The sequence below is a fragment of the Chelonoidis abingdonii genome, chromosome 11, assembly GCF_003597395.2.
Source record: "Chelonoidis abingdonii isolate Lonesome George chromosome 11, CheloAbing_2.0, whole genome shotgun sequence".
NCBI lineage: Eukaryota > Metazoa > Chordata > Testudines > Testudinidae > Chelonoidis > Chelonoidis abingdonii.
This window is the reverse complement of record NC_133779.1, coordinates 15797370-15821937: the sequence shown is the minus strand read 5'-3', so window position 1 is coordinate 15821937 and position 24568 is coordinate 15797370. Positions and strand designations below refer to the sequence as shown.

General features: G+C 55.6%; 1 protein-coding gene across 1 annotated transcript in view; it reads right to left on the bottom strand.

Moving 5' to 3' along the window:
* The window catches only part of LOC116834907 (immunoglobulin superfamily member 1-like), a 123353-nt gene that overhangs the window by 25452 nt on the left and 73333 nt on the right, over positions 1-24568 (bottom strand). Inside the window, exons 4-9 of the mRNA XM_075070525.1 lie at positions 23054-23344; positions 7987-8271; positions 6651-6915; positions 5607-5642; positions 4241-4497; positions 2383-2589 (exon numbers count right to left, since the gene is read on the bottom strand). Of these exons, the coding sequence (XP_074926626.1) occupies positions 2383-2589; positions 4241-4497; positions 5607-5642; positions 6651-6915; positions 7987-8271; positions 23054-23344 (1341 nt within the window). The remainder of the gene's footprint in view (positions 1-2382; positions 2590-4240; positions 4498-5606; positions 5643-6650; positions 6916-7986; positions 8272-23053; positions 23345-24568) is intronic.

The following is a 24568-nucleotide window of genomic DNA, read 5'->3' as shown; positions in this document are numbered from 1 at the left end:
GACAAAGACATGGTGATGTCTTGTTCGATTGCAAGAATAGCAAGACCAGTCAAGTGTTCCTGACTCCTTGTAGAGTGGAAGTAGTTTTTTTTTTAATGAGCTTTAGTTTTGAGAAACTCCGTTCTCCTGATGCTACTGTTACAGGAATTGTCAGTAGAATACGAGTGGCAATGTACCCATTAGGATATATGTCAACAAGTTTGCTGGTATGAATAAACTGTACAATGTCCATCATTGATTTTGGATGTGGCAACACGGATGACAGTATACTCAATTCTTCATACAGTTCAAGTCCATTTAAATCAAAACGATAGCCGTGCTTCAGGAGGCTTTCTAGGTCAGGGGTCCCCAGCGCGGTGCCCGTGGGTGCCATGGCACCCGCAGGGGCCTCTCAGTGCACCTGCATACTGGTCGGTGGACAAGCATCTGCTGAAATGCCAGCAAAATTCGGCGGCATTTCGGCGGCGATGCCTCTGCATGACGCCGCTTGCTGCCGATAAGTAGCGTCATCCAGAAGCATTGCCGCTGAAATGCTGCTGAATTTCGGTGGCATTTTGGCGGATGCTCGTCCACTGCCACGGTCCTTTGTCTGGCAGGCGCCAGACAAAAAAGGTTGGGGACCACTGCTCTAGGTTCTTGCACTTTGTCATTAGTTGCTCTTCTTTTCCTATTTCGTTGAATTTAGTCCTGCGCAGCCCACTACCAACTGAGTGAATGGAACCCCAGGCCGACAGCAGGTTGAATGGCTCAGCCAGGGTCTCAGCCACCGGCCTTCTTGGCCCGCTGCCAGCCTGGGGTTCCTTGGGGGTCCCCAGGCCAGCAGTGGGTGCTGAGTGGGGCCAGTGGCCAGGATCCCAGGTGGCAATGGGGGAGCTGCCAGAACCCCAGAGCAGTGGTGGGCTCAGCCACTCAGCCTGCCGTTGCGTGCTATCAAAAATCAGCTCGCGTGCCAACTTGGACACGTGTGCCGTAGGTTGCCGACCCCTTCTCTATACATTAGTAAGGAAATGAGCATATTACAGTTGTTGGAGGGCTCTATTTAGCAGTAACAGATATAGGAAAGTCAGTCAACATTTTTTGTTTCTCTGATAAAAACTGGCCCACTCCCTTCCCCATACCAAACTTGTCACAAATAATTGTCAGCTTAATTTTCTGTTTTTGGCTAAGATATTGATTTTAAAAAATATATATTGAAATTGAATTCAGGATTGTAAGCAAGCATTTTTGGGGACCAAATTTGTTAAATCACAATCTAAATGGAAACACAGTACTGCTTTCATGCTTGGCTCACCCCCTAGCCTGCTAGTCCAACAGCTGCAGTAGAGGAGGAGATAGGTGGAAAACTGCCAGACCCCAAAATCCACCTCTTGGGGTGCAGAGTGGCAACAGCAGCAGCAAACCCTCAGGTCCGATCACATGCCAATGGGCACCACCGCCAGTCCAACTGACCATGGTGAAATTAGCACAGCATCTGATCTTAGGGACGGGTCACCCATGGAGCCACAGCAGCTCATCCTGCCCTTTGCAGCTCCCCCCAGATGAGATGGATCATTGCCAGCCCGGGGGAGAAACGCGCTTTCCAGCTAGGGTGTCCAGATCCAGATATCCTGATTTTATAGGGCCAGTCCCAATATTTGGGGCTTTGTCTTATATAGGTATCAATTACCACCACTTAGGGTGACCAGACAGCAAGTGTGAAAAACCAGGACGGGGGTTGGGGGGGTAATAGGAGCCTATATAAGAAAAAGACCCCAAAATTGGGACTGGCCCTATAAAATCGGGACATCTGGTCACCCTACAGGTGAGTTCCTTCCCCCACCCCTTCCCAGAGACCCCAGCAGCCAATCCCCTCCCTCAGACTGTGCTGCATTCATCTCTCTCTAGGACCCAACAGCCCTGCTCTTACATGCTCCACTGCTTCCCGTCTGTCCCAGCAGAGTGGTGCCCTAGGCGGCTGCCTGTTCTGCCTATGGCTAAGGACGGCCCTGCCTAGGGGGCTGCCCCTCCTCCTGATGTCTGGCCCCTACCCACCCAGAGTCACCGCCCCATCCCTCACAGCCAACCCCAGCCCCTGGGAATCACGACCTGTTTCCACAGTGGGTTCAAAGGCAGATTCCACCAACCACCCCTGCCCGGCCCCAGAGGAAGGAATCTCCACCCCCTTCAGCCCTGAATCTCCAGCTGCTGCTGCTCTGCCCAGCTGGGGAACTTCCCAGTGACTGTCCCCACTCTCTGACCAATTGTCCCCTCTGCTGGCCCAGGGCAGAGCCTGGCTCCGAGTGTCCCATCAGTGCAGAGCCTTCCCACCTCCCCGCCCCTAAGGATCTCATGGGTGAGGGGTTGGGAGCAGGGACACCGAGCTGGGCCCCTCCACGGTGTCACTGGGCTGCGAGGAGACGAAGGGCTCTGACCGGGGCTGGTAGCTGCAGCTGTAGCTCCCTCCGTGCTGCCGGCCCATGGTGGGGATGCGGAACTCGGCCTCGGCCCCAGCAGGGTCCATGTGTCGCTGCGGATTCAGGTCTCCAGCCTTGTGCAGGAAGAACCTCACTTCCCAGCGCTGCCCCTGACACCGGATGATGATGTTTGCTCCTGGGGGAATGACCCCAGTGGGGCTGAGGGAGATGTTGGGTCTGGGTAAACTGGAATCTGAGCACAGGAGACAGGCCCAGGCCCCGGCCTCCCCAGCCCACCCCAGCCCTGGGCACATCCAGAGGACCCTGGACAGAGATTCTCTCCCAGATCCCAGAGTTTCCCCCACTAGAATCCCTGTCCTGCAAACTGGGCTCCCAGCCCCACAGACACGGAACCGCGGCTTCCTAGTTCTTGGGATCCTCATATGCCCTGTGTGTGGCCTCTGCCTCATTCCCTGCATCTGGCCTGCCCTGGGGGCATGTGGGCACGGACATGCTAGCTGCAGTCACCTGGGGGCTGGCTGCTCGAGGACAAGCCGCCCAGGGCGCCGGGTGCACACGCTAGTCCTGCTCGCCCACGGCTCCATTGCTGTTTTCAGCTCCATCAGAGCTAACCCAGGTGCCGCTCGCCGGCCCCCAACTGCACGGCAGACACCCAACAACAGCCCACAGCTCTGGGGTGACCCCAGGGTGGCAGCTTCCTGCCTCCGGCCTGGCCACAATTAGGGTCACGCTCATCTGGGCCGGAGACAGAACTTCCTCTAGTGCCGGGGCCAGGCTGAGAATGAGCTTCCCCAGCAGCCAAGGGCCCCCCAAACCTCTCCATCTCCAGCTCCAAGGCCAGGCGCCCTCCCCCGGCCGGCCTGCTCCGTTATTGACCCAGGGCAGCGCGGCCATTGACCCCCCAAACCGCCCCAGACCAGACGCTCCGCAGTGGGCACAGACCTCCCCCGGGGAGAGGATGAGAGAGAACGACCTGCCTGGGACAGACGGGGCCACATCGCTTAATGCTCGACTGGCAGGCCCGACACCGCGGTGACCAGGGCAGCCTCAGACCATGTGCAGGGTAGAAGGCTGCTCCCCCCTGGCTAGGACCCCCCCGTGATTCCGTTCCCCGTCCCCGGCCAGGTGTCCTCTCTGCTGGGCCTAGGGATCAGGGCAGAGCCTGGCTCTGAGTGTCCCACTGGCATGGAGCTGCCCTGTGGGGCTGGGAGTGGGGATGCTGAGCTGGACCCCTCCCCTGCTACAACCAGCTGCAGGTGTTGCTGGGCTCTGACCAGGTGTCGGGATCTGAGCTGGGGGGATAATAGCAGGTGTAGCTGCCTCCCTCTTCCCGGCTCACTTTGGGGATGGGAAATTTGACCCAGCCGAGTCCCTGCCCTGCGCTGCTGCATTCCTGGCCCCTGCCTTGTACAGAACAAACTCCAGACGCCAGCGCTGACCCCGACACCGGACGGTCACAGCTCCCCCCAGAACGACCCCCCCGCTGGGGCTGAGCGAGCCTGATGGAGGGTTTGGGGGAGCTGAGCTCTGCAGTGGCAGGGAGACAGGGCGAGAAACAGACCCCGGCAGAGACACTGCGCCCCATCCCCAGCGTGGAGCGTCAGCGATGGGGCAGACAGGGTCAGCGTCACCCCTGGGATCCAGGGCACCAAGGGAACCACCTGAGATCTCCTCCCTCTCCACATGCCCAGCTCCAGGGGGCCGAGATCCCCCCACCCCCAGACTGGCTGGATGTCCCATCCATTGGGTGCCAGGGCTCACGGAGACCCCCTGCGGCCTGGCTGGGTGTGGGGCTGGGAGCCGAGGTGCCGGGCTGGGCCCCTCACCTGCTACAATGATCTGCACAGGGTCACTGGGCTCCGAGTAGCCAGTGTTTCCTTTTCTGTTGCTATAACGACAGGCGTAGCTGCCCCCGTGTTCCCGTCTGGCGCTGGTGATGGGAAATTCAGCCTCAGAGCCGGCAGGGTCTGTGAAATTCGTATAGTTCCCATCTCCATCCTTGTAGAGGAGGAACCTTATGCCCAGGCGCTGATGGCGACACCGAATGGTGACATTTCCCCCCATGGGGATCACCCCACCGGGGCTGACGGAGATGGAGGGTTTGGGGTAGGACCCCTCTGGAGTCACAAACAAACAGGCAGTAAGTGGGGGTGACACAAACCACGTCCGTCTGATTCAATCCTCTGCCCATCTGTCGCTCCAGCGGTTTGCCCTCCGCCCCTCCCTGGGGTGCAGCCCAGCCCCACGGCTCACAGCCGGGGTGAGACACAGGAGGGGGAAAGGAGATTTCCAGTCTCAGATTCCTTCAGTTCTCCAGGGTCAATTCAGCCCTGTCCCCGCAGCAGTCAGGGGTGACTCCGGATTGACCCTGGGGGGGCTGAGATCAGAGTCACCCTCCTGTTTTTCTAACATTGTAGCCGAGCTGCAGCTCTGCTGGAGTTGGGCTGAACATGGATTATTCTTTAAAATATTCTAAATAAACACATTGACTCCAATTGTCCGGCAACGAGCTGTGTGCACAGGAGTGTGGGGTGGGGGAGGGGTGGGGTTCGTGGGACAAATCTGAGTCCTTTGAGCAAAGGCTCCAAAAAACACATTTGCAAAATCTCCTGGTTGTTCTAACATTTTCCTGTCCACCCCTGGGGCTCAAACTCCTGCTCTGCTCTGCCCCAAACTGCTTTCTGCTTCTGGGGATTTAGCTCCGCTCTGCATGGCCCCTTTGGGGACGGGATATTCCCAAAGCCGTTCAGGGGAAGTCCTGACCGCCGGGCCGGGCTGAGTCTGACCCATGAGCAAAGCAGTGACGCGCGTGTGCAGCAAGTCGAGCGTGAGACACAACGGGGCCTTGCTCCAGTCCCTCTGCGTGTCCACATCTTACAGCCCTGCTCTGCCTGACCTGTTCCCTGGGCTCCTGCCAGCTCCCCGGGCACAGTGCGGGGGCGCTGCGGGATGGCTGCTTCACTCTGTATTTCCTGGGGGGCAGAGCTTTGAGTGCAGGTGAATTCACCCTGTGTGGTGCCCATCCCTGTAATGAGTGGGGCGAGGCCTCAGTCCCCACCTCTGGGTGTGGAGGGGAGCAGAGGTCCGACAGGATCATCCCTGTGGTGGATCTGCGCCCCTCACCCCTCACCCACATCCCTCATCCTTAACGTGGAAATTCCCCCAGCTGCCCCATTCCCCACAGATACTCACCTCCCAACACCCTGCTCCACCTGGCCAGCCAGCAACCTGGAAAGGAGACGGGCCGTTAGGGACCAGATCCCAGAGCAACTGGATCCTACACCCTGGGCTCAGATCCCCCCATGGGCACACGCTCTGGCTGTCTCCGATACTCACCGAGGAGGAGGACGGTCAGAGCAGACGCCATGACAGGGGCAGTGGGGGCCCCTCAGTGCTGCCACCAACACCCCGGTGCCCAGCTCCACAGAGCCTGAGGCCCGAGTGCAAGGGGAATGAGGAACTGCGCCAGGGGCTGCAGCCCCAGGAAGCCCGTGATGCACTCGGCCCCTTTCTTCCCCATCAGATGGTTTCTCTGCAGTCTCCAGGCCAAATCTACCGCGGTCAGAGCAAAGCCAGTTCCCTGCAGCGCGCAGCAAACCACATCCCCTCCTGCAGCTGCCCAGCCCCCACCCCCACCATCACATTCTGTCACGGAGTATGGGGGGATCAGGCTCTGCACCCCTCTTCCTGGGACTCAGTGATTCTCAGCCAGCCAGTAAAACAGAAGGTTTATTGGACAACAGGAACACAGGCTACAGCAGAGCTTGTAGGCACAACCAGGACCCCTCAATCTGGTCCTTCTGGGGGTTCAGGAAGCTTAAACCCCAGCTTGGGATTCCCGGAATTCCAACCACCCAGCCCAAAACCGAAACTGAACTCACCCAACTCCCTCCAGCCGGCCCCTTCCTTTGTCCGTCTTGGTGCTGACCCTGTCCCCCCCACCTGGCTCAGGTTACAGGCTCAGGTCCTGTCCCTCACTGTCACGGAGTCCCCGGGCGATGCTCTGGAACTGCTCCCCACAAAGCCAGGCAGGACTTTGTGGAGCCTCCTCTCCCTTGGAGCAGACTTGTTCAGGGCAAGAAGCTCACACATCTTCACCTCCTGGGTCTCTCCTTGGAGCATTCAGCATCCTCTGCCCCTCCGTGCGCTTCCCACAGCGAGCCCACCCCAGCGGGATCCTGGGGAAGCCACAGGGTCCTGCACCCCCACTGTATCCCCCGCCCCCCCAATAGATACAGGAGCAGAGAGGAGATGAAGGGCTTTGATAGGGGTCGGTAGCTGCAGCTGTAGCTCCCTCTGTGCTGCTGGCCCACGGTGGGGATGCGGAACTTGGCCCCAGCCCCAGCAGGGTCCATGTGTCGCTGCGGGTTCAGGTCTCCAGCCTTGTGCAGGAAGAACCTCACATCCTGGCGCTGTCCCTGACACTGGATGGTGACGTCTGCCCCTAGGGCGGTGACCCCAGCCGGGCTAAGGGAGATGGAGGGTCTGGATAAGCCGGGATCTGCGCACAAGAGACAGGCTGTGAGAGCCAGACCCGGGCACCAACCCAGCCCTGGCCGGCTGCAGCCATGGACAGATCCTGGGGCCCCCAGGCAGAGATTCTCTCACAGATTCCAGAGTTCCCACCCGCTCTAGAATCCAGGCCTTGCAAGCTGGGCTCCCAGCCCCACAGACTAGTTCTTGGGATCCTCATATGCCCATGTGTGGACCCTGCCTCATTCCCTGCATCTGACCCCCCACCTCCTCCAACCAAGCACAGAGTGACTCACAGGCTGGTCTCTGGCGCACAGGACCGCAGGGTCCGAGCTCAACCCAGGAAGGGAGTCAGCCCTCCTGACCTCCCGAGAGGCAGGAATGGGTCTTTATTCCCATTATACACAGGGGGAAACTGGGGCACAGACAGATTCACTTTCCTTAGTGAGCTCTCAGGGGCAGGGACTGTCTCTTCACTCTGCGTTTATGCAGCACCTGGCACAAAGGGGCCCTGACCATGGCAGGGGCCCTACATGCTCCCCCAGCACAAGGGATCCAGCGCTATTGAGGCAGTGTTTGCAGATGTCTCCACTAACTGTGGGCGTCTCGATTTGTTGGCACTCAGCCTGACATCCTCCCAATGACTGAGCCCCCGTACAAGGAAGGGCACTTTTGAAAACAGCAACATGCTCCCATCACACAGAGTCCGGGGCCATGCCAGGAGCTGGGCCAGATCTCCTGGGTCCCAGCCCAGTACCATGTCCACCAACCATTGCAGCCCCTGCCACATTCAGTTCAGGCTGGGGCACTGCCTGGGGCGGGGCCTGGAGAACAGAGGGGAGGGGATCACTGGATTAAATAGCGATTCACATGCACAAAGGGCAGCGTTAAAATAGCCTCCCTGCCCCGAGTCTCCAAGGGCTGCTGCTCTGCCCTGGCTGGAGAACCCCCAAGTGACTCTGTCCCCGCTCCCTGGCTGGGCGTCCCCTATTCTGGGTCAGGGCAGAGCTGGCTCTGAGCATCCCATTGGCACTGAGCCCCCATGAGGGTCTGGCTGAGGATGGGGCCGAGAACGGGGATGCGGAGCTGGGCACCTCACCTCTCACCACCAGCTCCACGGGGTCGCTGGGGTCCAACACGGTGAACGGCTCCGATTGGCTGTGATAGGAGCAGTTGTAGCTCCCGCCATCCTCCCGGCTCACGTTGCTGATGGGAAACACAGCCCCTAACCCGTCCGAATCCACAGGTGGGAAATGACGTCCCTCTTTATTCAGCACGAACCGCACGCCCTGGTGCTGCCCCTTACACCAGATGGCCACGGCTTCTCCCAGGGAGACCCCCCCGCTGGGGCTCAGGAAGATGCTGGGTTTGGGGTAGCTGGGCTCTGCAGTGGGGAGCAGACAGGTCGTGAGACACAGGCCCCGTCACTCACTCCTGGGGCCCGTCCTCACCCCGCAGCCTCAGTGACTCCATTCCCGCTCCCTGGCTGGGCATCCCATTGGTGCAGAGATCCCCTGAGGACCTGGCTGGGTGTGGGGCTGGGGTGCTCAGCCGAGCCCCTCACCTGCTACAATGATCTTGACAGGGTTGCTGGGATATGATCTACAATTCTGTTCTGTTATGGAGTGATAGTATGTCTCCCCCACCCCCGGGCCACACCTGAGGCCAGCCAGGGAGCCTGACCAGTGGCCCCCTGCAGCTCTGTCCCCCGCCCCAGGGTTGGAAATAGCGTGTGCAACCGGCGGAAGTTGCACAAGACCCACCTTTCCCCAAGCATTGGGAACACGGGCCAGGAGGTGTGGGGGCTGTGAGTGCAGGGGAGGGAGTTGTTGGGGGTGGATCTGCAGGCTTCTCCCCCATGGCGGCACTGACCGTGAACGTTTCGGTTACCCTGAGGGGCTTTAGAGCCCATGGATGGGCCCTGTTAGCGTTTGTAAGAGCTGAAATAAATCCACCTGCTGTCCCTGCCCCCCGCCGATCCTCACAGCCTGAGGGGGATGGGGCAGGACACTGAATCAGGGACGGTTCCCGTCTGCATCATCAGACCCTGGGAGTCAGATTTGACTCCTAGTTACTCCAGCAGGTGGGGGGCACAGAAGAATGGGGCCAGGACTGAGGTCACAGGGAGAGTTTAGGCTGAGTTTTGGGGAAGTGTAGACGAGCGGACCCACCCCTGCGACACCTCCTGCTGGTGACTCCTGGGAATTAGCTCATTCCAGCTCCGGAGCGCCCTCTGCAGGCTGGTGATCCACCTGTCCTCTGGCCCCCATGCCCCTCCCTGGACCCGGTGCCTTTTTACATGGGGTGCTGCCCCCTGGCAGTAACCCCTCGGTCTTAGGGTCTCCCCTCCCCAGGGAACCCCCACCCACTATTCCCACTTCACCTCAGTATATGGCTACCACCAGTGATCATCTAGCCCCCACGCCCTGGGGCAGACTGCAGCATCAGCCACTCAGCACTGGCAAGGGGGGTTTGGACCAGCTGCCTTGGCCTATCCCTGGACTGCCCTCGGCAACCCCCAGTACCTGTTAGCCCAATGCTAGGCCACAGCCTGGGGCTTTCCAGGCTAGAGCTCCCCAGCCTGTCCCCAGCCCTGCTCCACTCAGGTACCCCGTGTCCAGCTCCCTGCAGCCAAGCCCATCTCTCTCTGCAGGCAAAAGAAGACTTCTGAGAGCCTGGCTCCCAGCCTCTTTATACAGGCCAGCTATGGCCTGATTGGGAGATGGCCCAGCTGCAGCCACTTCCCAATCCGCCCAGCTTAGTAGCTCCCAGCCACGACCTTCCCCCAGGGCTGTTTTAAGCCCTGCAGGGCAGGAGCAGGGAAAGCCCCCTGCTACAGGAGGGTTCAGGGCTCAGTTCCTCTTTTCCCCACCCCACCCCATGCATTCCCTCTCCCGTCCTTGATGTTACCCTCCTCTGCACTGACTGATACTCACCTCCCCACACTCTGCTGTGCCCGGCCAGCCAGCAGCCTGGAGAAGAGATGGCTTGTTAGTGACCAGATCCCAGAGCGACTGGATCCTACACCCTGGTCTCAGATCCCCCCACTTCACATGGACACACACCCTCGTCTCAGATCTCCCCCCGTCCCCACCCTGCCGCACCATGGACACACACTCTGGTCTCACTTTCTGCCCAAAGAAACACACCCTGGCTGTTTCCAATACTCACCGAAGAGGAAGAGGATGGCGAGAGCGGACACCATGATGGGGAAGTGGGGGGCCCCTCAGTGCTGCTACTAACACCCCAGTGCCCAGCTCCACCAAGCCTGAGGCCCGAGTAGGACCAGAATGAGGAACGGTGCCAGGGACTGCAGCCCCAGGAAGCCTGTGACGTGCTCAGCCCCTTTCTTCTGCATCAGATGATTCGTCTGCAATCTCCAGGCCAAATCTACCACGGTCAGCGCAAAGCCAGATCCCTGCAACGCCCAGCAAACCACATCCCCTCCTGCAGCTGCCTGGTCCCCCACCCCCACAACACCTCCCACATGGGAGCTGCTCAGTCCAGAGACCAGCTGGGAAAGGGGGAAATCTCAGGAGGCATCTGTCATAAACAGATAGCTAAGGGTTAAGGTTTGTTTTACCGTAAAGGGTTAACAAAGGGAACCAAACACCTGACCAGAGGACCAATCAGGAAACCGGATTTTTCAAAGTCAGGGAGGGAATTTTTGGGGTCTGGATCTTTTTTGTCTATCTCTCAGCTATGAGAAGGTTCTTTCTATCTTCTAATCTTCTGTTTCCAAATTGTAAGTACAGGTAGAAAAACAATATAGGCTTTTATGTGTTCGGTTGTATTTACATGTGTGCAGCTTGCTGGAATGTTTCAAATTGGATATCTTTTGAATCAGACTGGTTATTCATATTTTCTTATAAGCAATAGCCTGTATTGTCATGCTTTGATACAGAGAATATTTTGATGTCTTTTTCTCTCTTCTTTTTATATAAAGTTTTCTTTTTAAGACTTGTTTGAGGTTTTTCTCTCTGGGTAGGTTAAGGACAAGGAAGGGAATTCTCTTTGTGTTAGATCTACGGAGGGTAAGCTCTGCAGCACCAGGGAGTTGGTGGGAGGGGAAGAGAGAGAATCATTTCTGTTTCCTTTTATTTGGGGTTTGTTTCTTTGGGGAATAGAGGAGACATGCTTCTTGGTATTGTGATGTAAAGAGATTGCATCAGTATTCTCAGGTAGCCCAGAGAGGAAAGTCTGGTGGAGAGGAGGGGAAGGGAAGTGGGTATTTCCCTTGCTGGTAGGACTCAGAGCTTCTGGGTCTTGGGTCCTCCAGGGAAAGTTTGGGGGACCAGAGCGAGGCAGGCGCTGTAATCCTGTCTGGTTGGCAGCGAGATAAGATCCAAGCTGGTAATTAAGCTTGGAGGTTCATGCTAGGCACCCAGATTTCTGGACGCTAAGGTTCAGAATTGGGAAAGATGCTTATGATAGTATCAAGAGGTGCCCAGGCTTCCCTGAGCTTTTCCAACAGGCCTGTCTAGCCTCCCTGGAGCAGCAGCTCAGAGCAGAGGAGGGTTCCCCCTCCCACACACAGTGCCCCCCACAAAGCAATCCTCTCTTATGGAGTGGGACAGAGGTTCCTTCCTGACCCAGCTGGGTCCAGCGCCCTCCCTGGAGCATGAGGGTGGAGGGGTCTGGCCAATCTCTTTCCCAGATAGGGGGACCAGACAGCAAATGTGCTAATAAAACAGAGTGGTCTGAAAAACTGAGTCCTGAGTCGAACGTTGACAGTGGTGTGGTGTCCAATGCAAAGTTTGGCATGTCGGGTGTCTTTGGAAGGCTTATAAAACACTGAGCATGGTTATTATAGTGATGTTATAGGAACCATTACAGCGATGTTACTGTAAGGTTATAGGTTATAATTTCATGTATATACTTATGAGGCTGAAAATGTGTCCTCATGGCTTAAAGCAAGCCCACGCTAAACTCTGCAGAAGCAGAGAGGCAGTTCACACCTCATCAGGGCATATGTGGGACAAACCCAGCCCAGCCTCACAGGAACAAAGGACACTGGCCTAGGCAGCAACAAAAGAGTCTGTTGGACTCTCACGGGAGTCACCCCCCTTCTTTTGGTCAGTTTGGGACTGCGATGAGGTAATGCCCACCTGACTCTGAAGGGGGTGGGGGCAAAACCTGGAGGAAAGAACGCACATGATAAAAGGGAGAGACATTTTGCCATGCTCTTTCTCTCTTTCTTCCATCTACCTCTACAGACACCACAACCACCAAGCAACTGAAGTGCTGATCACAGGGGAGAGCCAGGCTCAAGGGCACCCAGCCAGCCTGTGGTGAGAAGCATCGAAGTTTGTAAGGGAACTGAAAGTGTTGAGATCAGTGTAGAATGCGTTTTGCTTTTATTTCATTTGACCAAATCTGACCTGTTGTGCTTTGACTTATAATCACTTAAATCTACCTTCCTAGTTAATAAATCTGTTTGTTTATTCTACCTGAAGCAGCGTGTTTGGTTTACAGTGTGTCAGAGGCTCTGTGACGGTGCTCCCCGTGGGTGCCAGCTGAGGTCACTCAAATAGGGAGAACTGCACACAGGGGGCACACAAACCCCAAAATCTGGTGGATATTCAATACTTAGATTTACCAAAACAGCCTCTGTGTTGCCTCACTGGTTACTCAGACGTCCAAACCACGCAGTCCCCTTAAAGTACCCAGCCTCAGGCCTCCATCCAGACACACGTCAGATATGATGATGATTACTGAAACTGTTATCTCATCATATAAAAGACAAGGCTCTTCTAACCCCAAAGGATCAGCCACATACCCGGTCCAATTATAACTTAGATCTTACCCAAAAATACACGCTATTAGCCAATTCTTATTAACTAAACTAAAATGTATTAGAAAAGAGAGAGAGTGTTGGTTAAAAGACCAATATACAGACAGACTTGAATTCAATTCTTGACGTTCTGGTACACAGCAGAGATGAGTTTGTAGTTGCCAAAAGTCCTTTTAGAAATAGTCCATAGGTTATAGTCTATATTCAGGGTGACTCCAGTGACGGGGGAAATCTCAGTCTTTATGGCTCAGGGTTTCCCCTTCTTGAAACCCAAAGCAGATCTGAGATGAAGAAGGATTGCGTCCCAGGGTTTTTATACCTTTCCTACAGCCTTTTGGCTAAACTTTCCTTCTCCCAAACACCATGGCAATTAGCGCAGGATAATTTATCCATTAAACAGTTCAGATACAGGTTACCACAACCCTCAAAGAGACACATAGACTTGGTCTACACTAGGGGGTGGTATCGAGCTAAGTTACACAACTTCAGCTAGGTGAATAACATAGCTGAAGTTGACGTACTTAGATCGACTTACCGTGGTGAGTTGACTGCTGCCACTCCCCCGTCGACTCCGCCTGTGCCTCTCGTGGCGCTGGGATGCAGGAGTCAGAGTGCTTGGGGGGTCAATTTATCGCATCTCGACTAGACGCGATAAATCGACCCCCGCTGGATCGATCACTGCCCGGGTAGTGTAGACATACCCATAGACAATAATTCGGCTACTGCTCTGAAACCTGTCACTGTTTCACTCAAGTATCTTCCTAAATCTTAATATTCCTTTTTTGATCTTTGAATCAAAGCTATAGCAATAGACAAGACTTGTTTGCTTACATCACAAGGCCTGAGCAAACATCTACCCTTCTATCTCTAACAATGCAGGCTGCATTTCAAAGCTCTAGTCATTTACAGACCTTCCTAACCAATCTTTAAAGTTCCGACATGGGTCAGGTCCATCTGTGAGTTAATTAACTCTTTCTGGCCCTGTCCGCTTTCAATGAGCTATTATATTACACTCCTAATGTGACACCCCCAATGCACAATTGATGCAGGAAGGGATGATACAGACATCACTGCCTGCATCCTATGTTGTTCATAGTACAGGAATTTTGGCATTTTGCTGTGAAAGCAATATGGTAGGGTGCCTCAGTTTCCCTTTTTATACAGCACATCAGGTCTGGAATGTCTTTTCTCTTGTGAAAAGTTCCAGTACTTTTTACAGACATTAACAGTGCAACATTACAAGCATTACAAGGCCTTTTAACATAAGGTGTGTTCTTCCGTATCATTTTCAACATGTTCAAGGGATATTCCGAAAGATTAGGCACACTGTACATTTTCTTTTTTTACAGTCTTTGGTATTAGCAACACATTGGTTATAAAAATCACCATTCGCAATAACAACAAATAATTGTAAGCGGACACTTGCAATTATTTTTGTCATGCCACACCTTTGGCTTAATACCATTGGGGTTTTGGCCTTTTAGGGTTACCCTGTAGCTTTCCTTTGCAAAATTACATTTTTTCCCCCTTCTTGTCATGTAGGCTCAAACCCTGATTTCTCTTGCTTAACAGAATTCACTGGTTGATTGGGTGGGCTCTCTTTGCTAACAGCTATTAGCAAGTATCGGAGCGGTAGCCGTGTTAGTCTGGATCTGTGAAAGCAGCAGAGAATCCTGTGGCACCTTATAGACTAACAGACGTTTTGGAGCGTGAGCTTTCGTGGGTGAATACCCACTTCGTCAGACGCAGGTAGTGGAAATTTCCAGGGCAGGTATATATATGCTAGCAAGCAAGCAAGAGATAACGAGGTTATTCAATCAGGGGGATGAGGCCCTGTTCTAGCAGTTGAGGTTGAAAACCAAGGGAGGAGAACTGGTTCTGTAATTGGCAAGCCATCACGTCTTTGTTTAGTCCTGAGCTGATGGTGTCAAACTTGCAGATGAACTGAAGCTCAGCAGTTTCTCTTTGAAGTCTGGTCCTGAAGTTTTTTTGCTGCAGGATGGCCACCTTAAGGTCTGCTATAGTGTGGCCAGGGAGAGTGCTCTCCTACAGGTTTTTTGTATATTGCCATTCCTGATATCTGATTTGTGTCCATTTATCCTTTCTCATAGACGTCCAGTTTGGCCGATGTAACATAGCAGAGGGGCATTGCTGGCATATGATGGCGTATATTACATTGGTGGAACGTGCAAGTGAATGAACGGTGATGGTGTGGCTGATCTGGTTAGGTCCTGTGATGGTGTCGCTGGTGTAGATATGTGGGCAGAGTTTGGCATCGAGGTTTGTTGCATGGATTGGTTCCGGAGCTAGAGTTACTATGGTGCGGTGTGCAGTTGCTGGTGAGAATACGTTTCAGGTTTGCAGTTGCAGTAACTGCTTGCACATGTAAGCAGAGTCAGGATGAGCTGTACCCTGACATCTGGTGGTGAAGTATGGGAAGTGTGGAAAGAATGTCTGGAATGCGAAATCTCAAATATTTGCATAGGCACGCCTGCCCCATCCCAGACTGCGAGCTGTGGACTGCTTTGTGACAGAAATGACTCAGCCTCAGTTGGGTGGTACTTGCTAGACAAGGGACATGGGTTCCAAACCCTGTGAATAGAGAGAGGTTGGGACAGGTATTTGTGCCTGGGTGGGCAGGCTCCTTGTGGAGCTAGAAGCACCAGTTGCACCCCCTCCTCTCTCCACTGTGGAATGTCAGAGTTGATTTTTTATTCCTTAAGAATCTAGATACAGGTTACTGAGCTGAACTCACTTTGGGCTAATGGTGCACTACCAGTGGCTCCCCTACTATGTGCTGAGATCACTAAGAGCTGAAATTACGAGCTAGGAGCACTGGAGTACGTGCTAACTAGTGGGGAGCCTGAAGCTATACTGTGGAACAGAGCAGCTGGCGGAATGGAGCAGTTTATGGGATGGCTGGAGCAGACCACAGGACAGCTGGTGGAGTGGAGCGGCTGCAGAGCGGAGTAGCTGTGGGCGTGTGGAGCAGCCCACAGAGCGGCGGGAGCAAGCAGTTTGCAGGACAACTGGAGCAGCTCACGAGGCAGCTGTGGAGCAGAGCAGTTTGTGAGGACGGCGCGGAGGAGCAGAGTGGAGCAGCTGGTAAGGCAAGCAGTTTGTGGAGAAACGAACAGAACCCACGGAGAGGCAGGGCAGTTGGCGCTGGACCACGTAAGGTGCCCTTTCACCCAGGCTGGGGGGAGGGACCTCTACAAATAGACTCTTGAATTCTGGGGTGGCATTGACCAGAGACTTTTGGTTGTTGAGCTTGGAGTGATTGGACTTAAGACCCTAAGGGGGAAAGGACATTGCCAAATGTACTTGGGGGGGGTGGTTATGGTTTGTGTTATAACTCTGTTTGTGATGTTTCTCCAATGGGATGCCACATTGATTCCTTCCTTTATTAAAAAGATTTTGCTACACTCAGACTCCGTGCTTGCGAGAGGGGAAGTATTGCCTCCTAGAGGCGCCCAGGAGGGTATGGTATGTAAGTGTCCCAGGTTATGCCGGGCCGGTTATGCCTTGTGTTACTGAAACGGAACCCCTGGATACTGAACCTGGCCCTTGTAGCTGCCAACTCAGAGGGGCAGAAGGGTTACACACAGATTACCAGGAGGATTCCTTTCTTTAGTAAACTCATTTTGTTTTTTCCTCCCCACAGAAAATACATTCTGCTCAAGAAGTGCTGCAGTTCTAACTTTTGCCCACGAGAAGCCGCTCTGGTGCCAGAGCAGCCGGCAATGTGATCAGAGCCCGCTGTTCTAGCGCCTCTGCAGGCCCTGGTGGGCAGAGGCGGAACTGCAGCACTTCTGGGGAAGAACGTATTTTCTGTGGGGAAAAAAATTCTCTGCCTGCCCCGTGCTGCAGAATCCCCCCAGGAGCAGAAGTTCATCACAGCATTCTGCCCAGGGCTGCTGGGGGAAATCACAGACTGGGGCTCAGGAGCTAGTGGGGTGACAGCACTGAGTCTGGGCATCCGACGAAGTGGGTATTCACCCACAAAAGCTCATGCTCCAAAACATCTGTTAGGGTATGGCTACATTAGAAATTTCAAAGCGCTGCCCCGGCACCGCTGTGGAAGCGCTGCCGTGGCAGCACTTTGAACTGTGAGTGTAGTCAGAGCCGCAGCGCTGGGAGAGAGCTCTCCCAGCGCTGCTTGTAAACCACATCCCTTACGGGTGTAGAGTGCAGCACTGATTACATTGACACTTTACAGCGCTGCAACTTTCGCGCTCAGGGGTGTGAAAAAACACGCCCCGAGCGCTGCAAGATGCAGTGCTGTAAAGTGCCAATGTAGCCAAGCCCTTAGTCTATAAGGTGCCACAGGATTCTTTGCTGCTTTTACAAGAACATATGGGGATGGGGGAGGATGTTGCAGAGACCCATTGGGATGGGGTTTGCAGGGACAGGGGCTGATGTGCCTGACTGAATGGGAGAGGCTTGAGGTCAGCCAAAGTCTGCATGGGGGAGGCTTCCCAGCTCCCTAACAATCCCCCCCACAAAAAACAAAAACCTTTCTCCCACTCACACCCAACACCTTCCAGGTTCGCTCCTAGGCTCCTTCTCTCTCTCTCAGCTCCTCCATTACCCCTGACTCCCCCAAGCCTTTGCACTGCTTCTGACAGGCTCAGAAAATATAGTTCTGTCATGTAATTTAAATGAATTACTCAATGTTCTGTATTAATATGCTTAGTGAGGAAATTATTTGTCAAAAAAAAAAATTACCAGAATCTGTGTCATTTTTTTTGGTCTGTATTGTTACAGACATACTCGCTGACAGATATTTTGAAATAAATGACCAAAATAGTTGAAACTGGCATGATTATATTATGTTATTTTGACAAATAATTTTGCAGGATTTTCAGATATTGTGTACAGAATTTTTAATTTTTTGATGCAGAATTCCCCCGGGAGTAGGGATCCACAGGAAACCTGTGGGCTGCGGTCTGATCTCTGCCCCATGGGGTCAATCCGGAGTCACCACTGAGCGCTATAGGGGCAAGGCTGGGGTTTGATCTCAGTTCCCCTGGAGGGGTCAATCGAGAGTCGCTCTTGACTGCAACGGGTGCAGCGCCAAGTTCTGGTCTCAGTCCACCATGGTCAATACAAGGAAGTTGAACTGAGTTTTGAGGGGAAAGTTCTGGGGTCAGCTCCTCTTGTCCCCCCCCCTCCCCCTTAACAATAAAGTTTCCCCAGATCCACAGATACTCACTTCCAGACACCCCGCTCGGCCCAGCAACCAGCAGCCTGGAAAGAAGACTGCTTGTTAGGGTCAGATCCCAGAGCAACTGGATCCTACACCCTGGAATCAGACACACACCCTGGTTTCATACCCACCACCCCTGGGCACACACCCTGGCTGTCGCCGATACTCACTGAGGGTTAGGACAGTGAGAGCAAATGCCATGAGGGGGGCTGGAAGGGAAACCTCAGCGCTACCACCAACACCGCAGAACCCACCTCCACCGAGCCCCAAATAAGGAACTCAGCTGGTGGCTCCAGCGACAGGAAGCCGACAAAGTCTCCTCTCTTCCTCCATGCATCACACCTTCTCTCTAATCTGCAGGTGAAATCTAGTTCAGTCAAAGTAAGCAGAGGTCTCTGCAAAACCCAGGATACCATGAGACCATCAACATCAGCCTGTGAACTGTTAATCCCTCTGACCCCTTCCTCCCTCATTCTGCCCCCCCAGCCTGTGTCCCATCACCCCTTCACCCCTCCCCTCAGGCCCTGTCCCCTCACCACCCTCAGGTCCATCCCCCATTCTGCCTCCCCCAGCCTGTGTCCCATCAACCACCACTGCCCCTCTGTGACAAAGTATGTGTGTGGGGGGGGGGTTCCTTGGTTTTTCCAGGGGGTTGCATGCCGAGGGGGTGGGACTCAGTGTCCCCAGGTGTTACTGGTTTAATGAGGGGAGGGGAGAGGGAGTTTGTTGTTATAGAGGATCAGAGAGGGAACTTGGGACCCCAGCCAATGGCCTGGAGAATGGAGACCCCAGCGGCTGGGGACCCGGAGACCCAGCTCAGGAGTTGCAGCTGATTCTGGCCAGTGGGAGGACAATGGGCTGCGAAGAGAGGAGCCCGGTGACCTGACCATCCAGTTCCAGCCAGAGGGGCCAGAGAACAGAAGAGGGGAGAGGAGTCCAGGCGCCCCATTTCCCTGCAGAGAAGACAATGGACAGAGGCAGGGCTTGGGGCTGGGGATATGAGATGCCCAGCTGGGAAGCAGGGGGGCTCTGGGCTGCAGAGGGGGAGCAGGCAGAGCCCACCTGGCTGCAGGGGAGACTGGGATGTTCTGGGCTGGGGGAGGCCAGGTCTGAGGCCCTGAGAGTTTCCTGTGCTGGGTTGAAAAGCTCAATAAACCCTCTTGTTTTACTCTGGCTGAGAGTTGCTCCGGGCGAGAGACCAGGTTGCATTATTCTCTCTGGGAGTGGAGGCCCTGGGGGTCCAGAGCAAGTGGACCCCAGAGAAGGGCTGTCACCCTGGAGGGGGTTCCCCCCAGGGACTGCACGGGATCAAGAGTGGGTACGACCTGTGAGTCCATAACACCCTCCCGCATTCTGCCCCCCCAGCACCTCCAGCCTGTCGCCCCCCTCACTGCCCCATCACTAGCCGTGGCCGCCACCTCCCATTGCTCCCCAAGGTAAGGGACCTCCAACGGCCCTCAATTAACATGGCTGCCCCCTCACCCCCTGCAGGGCGGCCATACTGCGCCCTGGCTCAGATTGCCAACGCCTCAGCCTGGTGGGGGAAATTAATCCTGCCCCCCTGGACAGCCTAGGGTACAGTGAGAGGGGGAGGGGTGAATATGCGGTGGGGGACATTATGGGGCACGGAATGTGGGGCAGAGGGGCTGTGGGGGGGAGACTGAGGACTTGGAGACAGAAAAGAAAATGGGGGGCCCTGAGGCTGAGGCAGCTGCAGCTGAGGGAGGGTCAGGGGGGCACTGAGAGGGGAGGCTGCTGGGGGTAGAAGTGGCAGCTGAGGGGGCACTCAGGGCTGATGGCTCCCCCTCCCTCCTCTGTCCCCCCAACTATCCTGCCCCTCGACTCTGACCTTCTGGGGGGAGCCTGTCTGCCCTTAAACTGCTGTCCCCCATCCCAGCCCCTCTGTCCTCAACCCCTCTCCCATTACCCCCAAACTACTTCCCTCAAACTCCCGGCTCCCTCCCTCCAGCTCCCCCCAAACGCCTGCCATGGGGGAGCCCAGAAGCACCAGCGACTAAATCCCTCTGTGCCCTGTTGTGTTCGTGGAGACACAGTCAAGGGCCCAAGGTGTGAACACGCCCCAGCCCCATACTGAACAGGGCTAAACATGGGACGGGGGTGCGGTCCAGAGCCCACAGCTTGCTCAGCCCCACGGCAAACCCCCCATTAATCCCTGGAACTGGCTGTTACAGACCCAGCAGAGCAGGAACCAGGGGAGCCATGGCAGGTGCCGTGTGAAACAAGAGGTTTGTTCTAGCTCCGGCCCCGTTCGCTGGAGCGAGTCTCTAGCCAGAAAATCCCCCGGATTTGGGGGTCTCCCTGCTTGCCCCAGAGACGCTACCGACTGTCCTGGCGGGTAGGGGGGCAGAGGCGCCAATGGAGCTGAGCTGGAGCTGGCGCTGGCATCGCCACAGCTGTTGTTAAAGTCCGACTGTGATGGGTTTGGTCACAGAGACCCCCTTGGCACTCTCCCCTGATGTGCTGAAAGTACCTCTGAGCCCATTTTCCCTGCCAGCTTGGGACTTCAAAACCCTGCCTTGTTAAGCCAGACACGCTATGTCTGCTGCAACACAGACCCAGGGTCTGCGCCATGCCCCCCAAACCTGCAGGCTTTAACTGAAAACCACTCAGCACATTTCCTATCCCTCAATAAACCCCAAATAAACCCGTTTTACTCTGTGTAAAGCTTATACAGGTTAAACTCATAAACTGTTCTCCCTCTATAACACTGATAGAGAGACATGCACAGCTGTTTGCTCCCCCAGGTATTAATCCCTTACTCTGGGTTAATTAATAAACAAAAGTGATTTTATTAAGTATAAAAAGGAGGATTTAAGCGGGTTCAAGTAATAATAAAACAAAGCACACAAGTCTAAGCCTAATAACATTTACCAAACTGATTACAGGTAAATCTCACCTTCAGAGATGTTGCAATAAGCTTCTTTCACAGCCTAGACTGCTTCCTACTCTGGGCCCGACCCTCTCCCCTGGTACAGCCCTTCTTAGCTCCAGCTCAGGTGGTAAGTAGGGGATTTCTCATGACTGGCAGCCCCCTTTGTTCGGTTCCACCCCCTTTTATAGCTTTGGCCCAAGGCAGGAATCCTTTGTGTCTCTCTCTGAGTTCCCAGCCCTCCCTCTAAATGGAAAAGCACCAGGTTAAAGATGGATTCCAGTATCAGGTGACATGGTCACATGTCCCTGTGACACCTCATTCTTCATTACCCACAGGCTGGCCCCCAGGTCCACAAGGAGGCTTGCATGAAAACAGAGCCATCTACAGCCAATTGTCCTAGTCAATGGGAACCATCAAGACTCTAAACCACCATTAATGGCCCTTGCTTTGCATAACTACAAGAGAACCTCAGAATTAACTTCACATTTCTAGTTTTAGATACAAGAAAGTTACATTCATCCAAACAGGATGACCACGCTCAGTAGATCATAAGCTTTGTAATGATACCTTACAAGAGAGCTTTTGCTTAAAGCATATTCCAGTTACATTATATTCACACCCATCAGCATATTTCCATAAACATAAGAAGTGCAACGTCACACATGGCATTGGGGGTTCAATCCTGGGGAGTTGCTGTCAGGTCAGGAGTTGTGGGGGGCAGGGTTCTCCAAGACAGGGTGTTTGGGGGTAGGGAGGTTTGTGCCGGGGTCTCAGCACCCCACGGGAAGGGGCTTGTCCCCAAGGCAGATTCTGTTCTCCGCACAGCTGGATCCAGGCTCCTGGGGGTGCAGAGAGTCAGTGAGTTAGAGGATCCTATGTCGCCTTGGGCCCAGCCCCTGCGGGGAGCAAGAGGCGTAGAAGGGGGGGCCACCTCACCTAGGGTGTCCCCCTTGGGCGGCTGTAATAGGCCTCAGCCAGGATCAGCCCCAGGACGAGGAAGACCCCGGCACACAGCACCAGGCGGGCAATGTTGGTGTTGGTGAAATCCATGGGGGCTGCTGTAGGGGGAAGGGAAGAGTCACTTGGCCACTTGGACAGGGAGATCAGCAGCTGGCACTGCCCTGGGAGTGGAGCCCCCAACTCCCCAGCTGGCAGGTCCAGCCCAGCCCCCCTCTGGGGGTCTCCCAGGTGCTGCGGCTCTGGGGCCTCCCCGGGGCCAGGCCCCTAAGGGGAGACCATGTCCTGCTGCCTCAGATTCCCCAGTGAAGGGGGCTCCCAGGTGGATGAACTACCCCTGAGACACCCGGCACCCCAGGACTGGGGCAGGGGATGGGGACAATCAGAGCCTCAGGGTCTTAGCCCCCCAGAACAGGGAACCACCCCAGCTCCCTGTCCCCATAGGACCCCACTGTCCATCCCCACAGGTGCTTCTCTCCCGGCCTATCTGCTGTGCAGTGAGCCCAGCCCTGGGGTAACTCGGCTGCTGGCAAACACAGCCAGGCAGTGCGTGCAGTGGGAGGCTGGTATCTCACCCGCTGCCCCCCAGACTCAGGCGATGCCCAGGCCCTAGGGTTCTGCTGCCTCTGGCTGCTCATCTATTGGGGACAAGGTCAGGGGATCCCCATAGACCCCCAATGGGGGGAGAGGAAGCAAGAACCAAGGGAATTCTGGGTAATGCTCACTCCTATTGCCAGGGGGATGTCATGTGGCCCAAGAAGCGGGGTTATTGCCCCAGGACTCTGGCACTCAGCTGGGCCCAATTTCACAGGCCAGCCGTCAGATCCTGCCCTTCCCCTGGGATCTTCCAGCAAATTCCAGGCAGTGGCCTGCAGAGCAGGAGGCATCGGGGGAGCTGAGGGTCTGGGGCTGCCCCTCCCCCTGATGTCTGGGCCCCATGGGCCCCACCCACCCCTGGGCACCACAACCTGTTTCCACAGCAATTGCCCTCCCCCTTGGGGCCCAACTTCTCTATGGGTCCTAAGAACGGAAGCAACCAAGTCAGCATCCCCCTGGGAAAAGCTCCCTTCTCTGCAGCTCTCTCTGGGGGCAGGAAACCCCACTTCCTCTGCCCCAAACCTCCAGTGGCTGCTGTTTCCCTTGGATGGGGAACCCCTCAGTGACTCTGTCTCTGCTCCATGGCTGGGTGTCCCCATTGCTGGGGCCAGGGGTCAGGGCCGAGCCTGGCTCTGAGCGTCCCATCAGTGCAGAGACCCCCAAGGACCTGACTGGGTGTGGGGATGGGAACAGGGATGCCGAGCCGAGCTCCTCACCTGCTACCACCAGCTGCACGGTGTCACTGGGCTGCGAGGAGACAAAGGGCTCTGACTGGGGCCGGTAGCTGCAGCTGTAGCTCCCTCTGTGCTGCTGGCCCACGGTGGGGATGAGGAACTCGGCCACGTCCCCAGCCGGGTCCATCTGTCGCTGCAAGTTCAGGTCTCCAGCCTTGTGCAGGAAGAACCTCATGTCCCGGCGCGGCCCCTGACACCAGATGGTGACGTTTGCCCCTGGGGCAGTGACCCCGGTGGGGCTCAGAGAGATGTTGGGTCTGGGTAAGCTGGGATCTGTGCACAGGAGACAGGCTGTGAGAGCCAGACCCAGGCACCCACCCAGCCCTGTCCTCCCTGGCCGGCTGCAGCCATGGACAGATCCTGGGGCCCCGGGGGCAGAGATTCTCTCACAGATCCCAGAGTTCCCCCCACCCAGAATCCTGGCCTATGAGCTGGGCTCCTACCCCCACAGACACTGAGCTGCGGCTCCCTAGTTCTTGGATCCTCATATGCTGTGTGTGGCCCTGGCCTTGCTCACTGTGTCTGGCCTGCCCTGGACACAGAGTGGTGCCTGGCAGTGCAGGGCCAGAACTCCACACAGGAAGGGAGTTAGCCCCCTGGGAGGCAAGAAGTGGTCATTATTCCCATTCTACACAGGGGAAACTGAGGCACAGGCATGTCCACTTTCCTTAGTGAGCTCCTAGGGGCAGAGACTGTCTCTTCACTCTGTGTTTATGCAGCGCCTGGCACAACGGGGCCCTGATCATGGCGGGGGCCCTACATGCTCCCCCAACACAAGGGATCCAGCGCTACTGGGGCCAGCATTTGCAGAGGTCTCCGCTAACTGTGTGTCTCAGTTTGTGGGTGCTCAGCCTAAGATCCCCCAGGATTGAGCCCCTCTCCCACAAATAAGGACACTCTAGAAAACCACAATGTGCTCCCATCACACAGGGTCTGTGGCCATGCCAGGAGCTGGGCCAGATATCCTGGGTCCCAGCCCAGTACCATGTCCACCAAGCCACCACTTCTCCTGCAGCCCCTGCCTCATTCAGCCCCGGCCAGGGCACTGCCTGGAGCGGGGCCTGGAGAACAGAGGGGATGGGATCACGGGATTAAATAGTGACTCACGGTTCCTACACACAAGGGGGGTGAGCACGCGTTACGAGCTTCCCTGCCCTGGTCTCACAGGGGCTGTGCTCCCTGGTGGAACCCCCAACTGCTCTGTCCTGACCTTCCCGCGGGCGTCCCCTCTGCGGAGTCAGGGTCAGCGCGCTGGCTTGCGCGTCATTGGCACCGAGCCCGGTGAGGTTGGTGAGGGGGGGGAGAGGAGGAGGGGCTGGAACAGGACACGTGAGCGCCCTCACCTCTACACCACAGCTCCATAGGGTCGTTGGGGACGCCGTTAACGGCTTCCGATCTGCTGTGATAGGAAGCGTTGTAGCTCCACCGTCCTCTCGCGCTCACGTTGCTGATGGAAAACACCTGCCCACCGTCGAATCAGGAAATAAGGTATCAGGG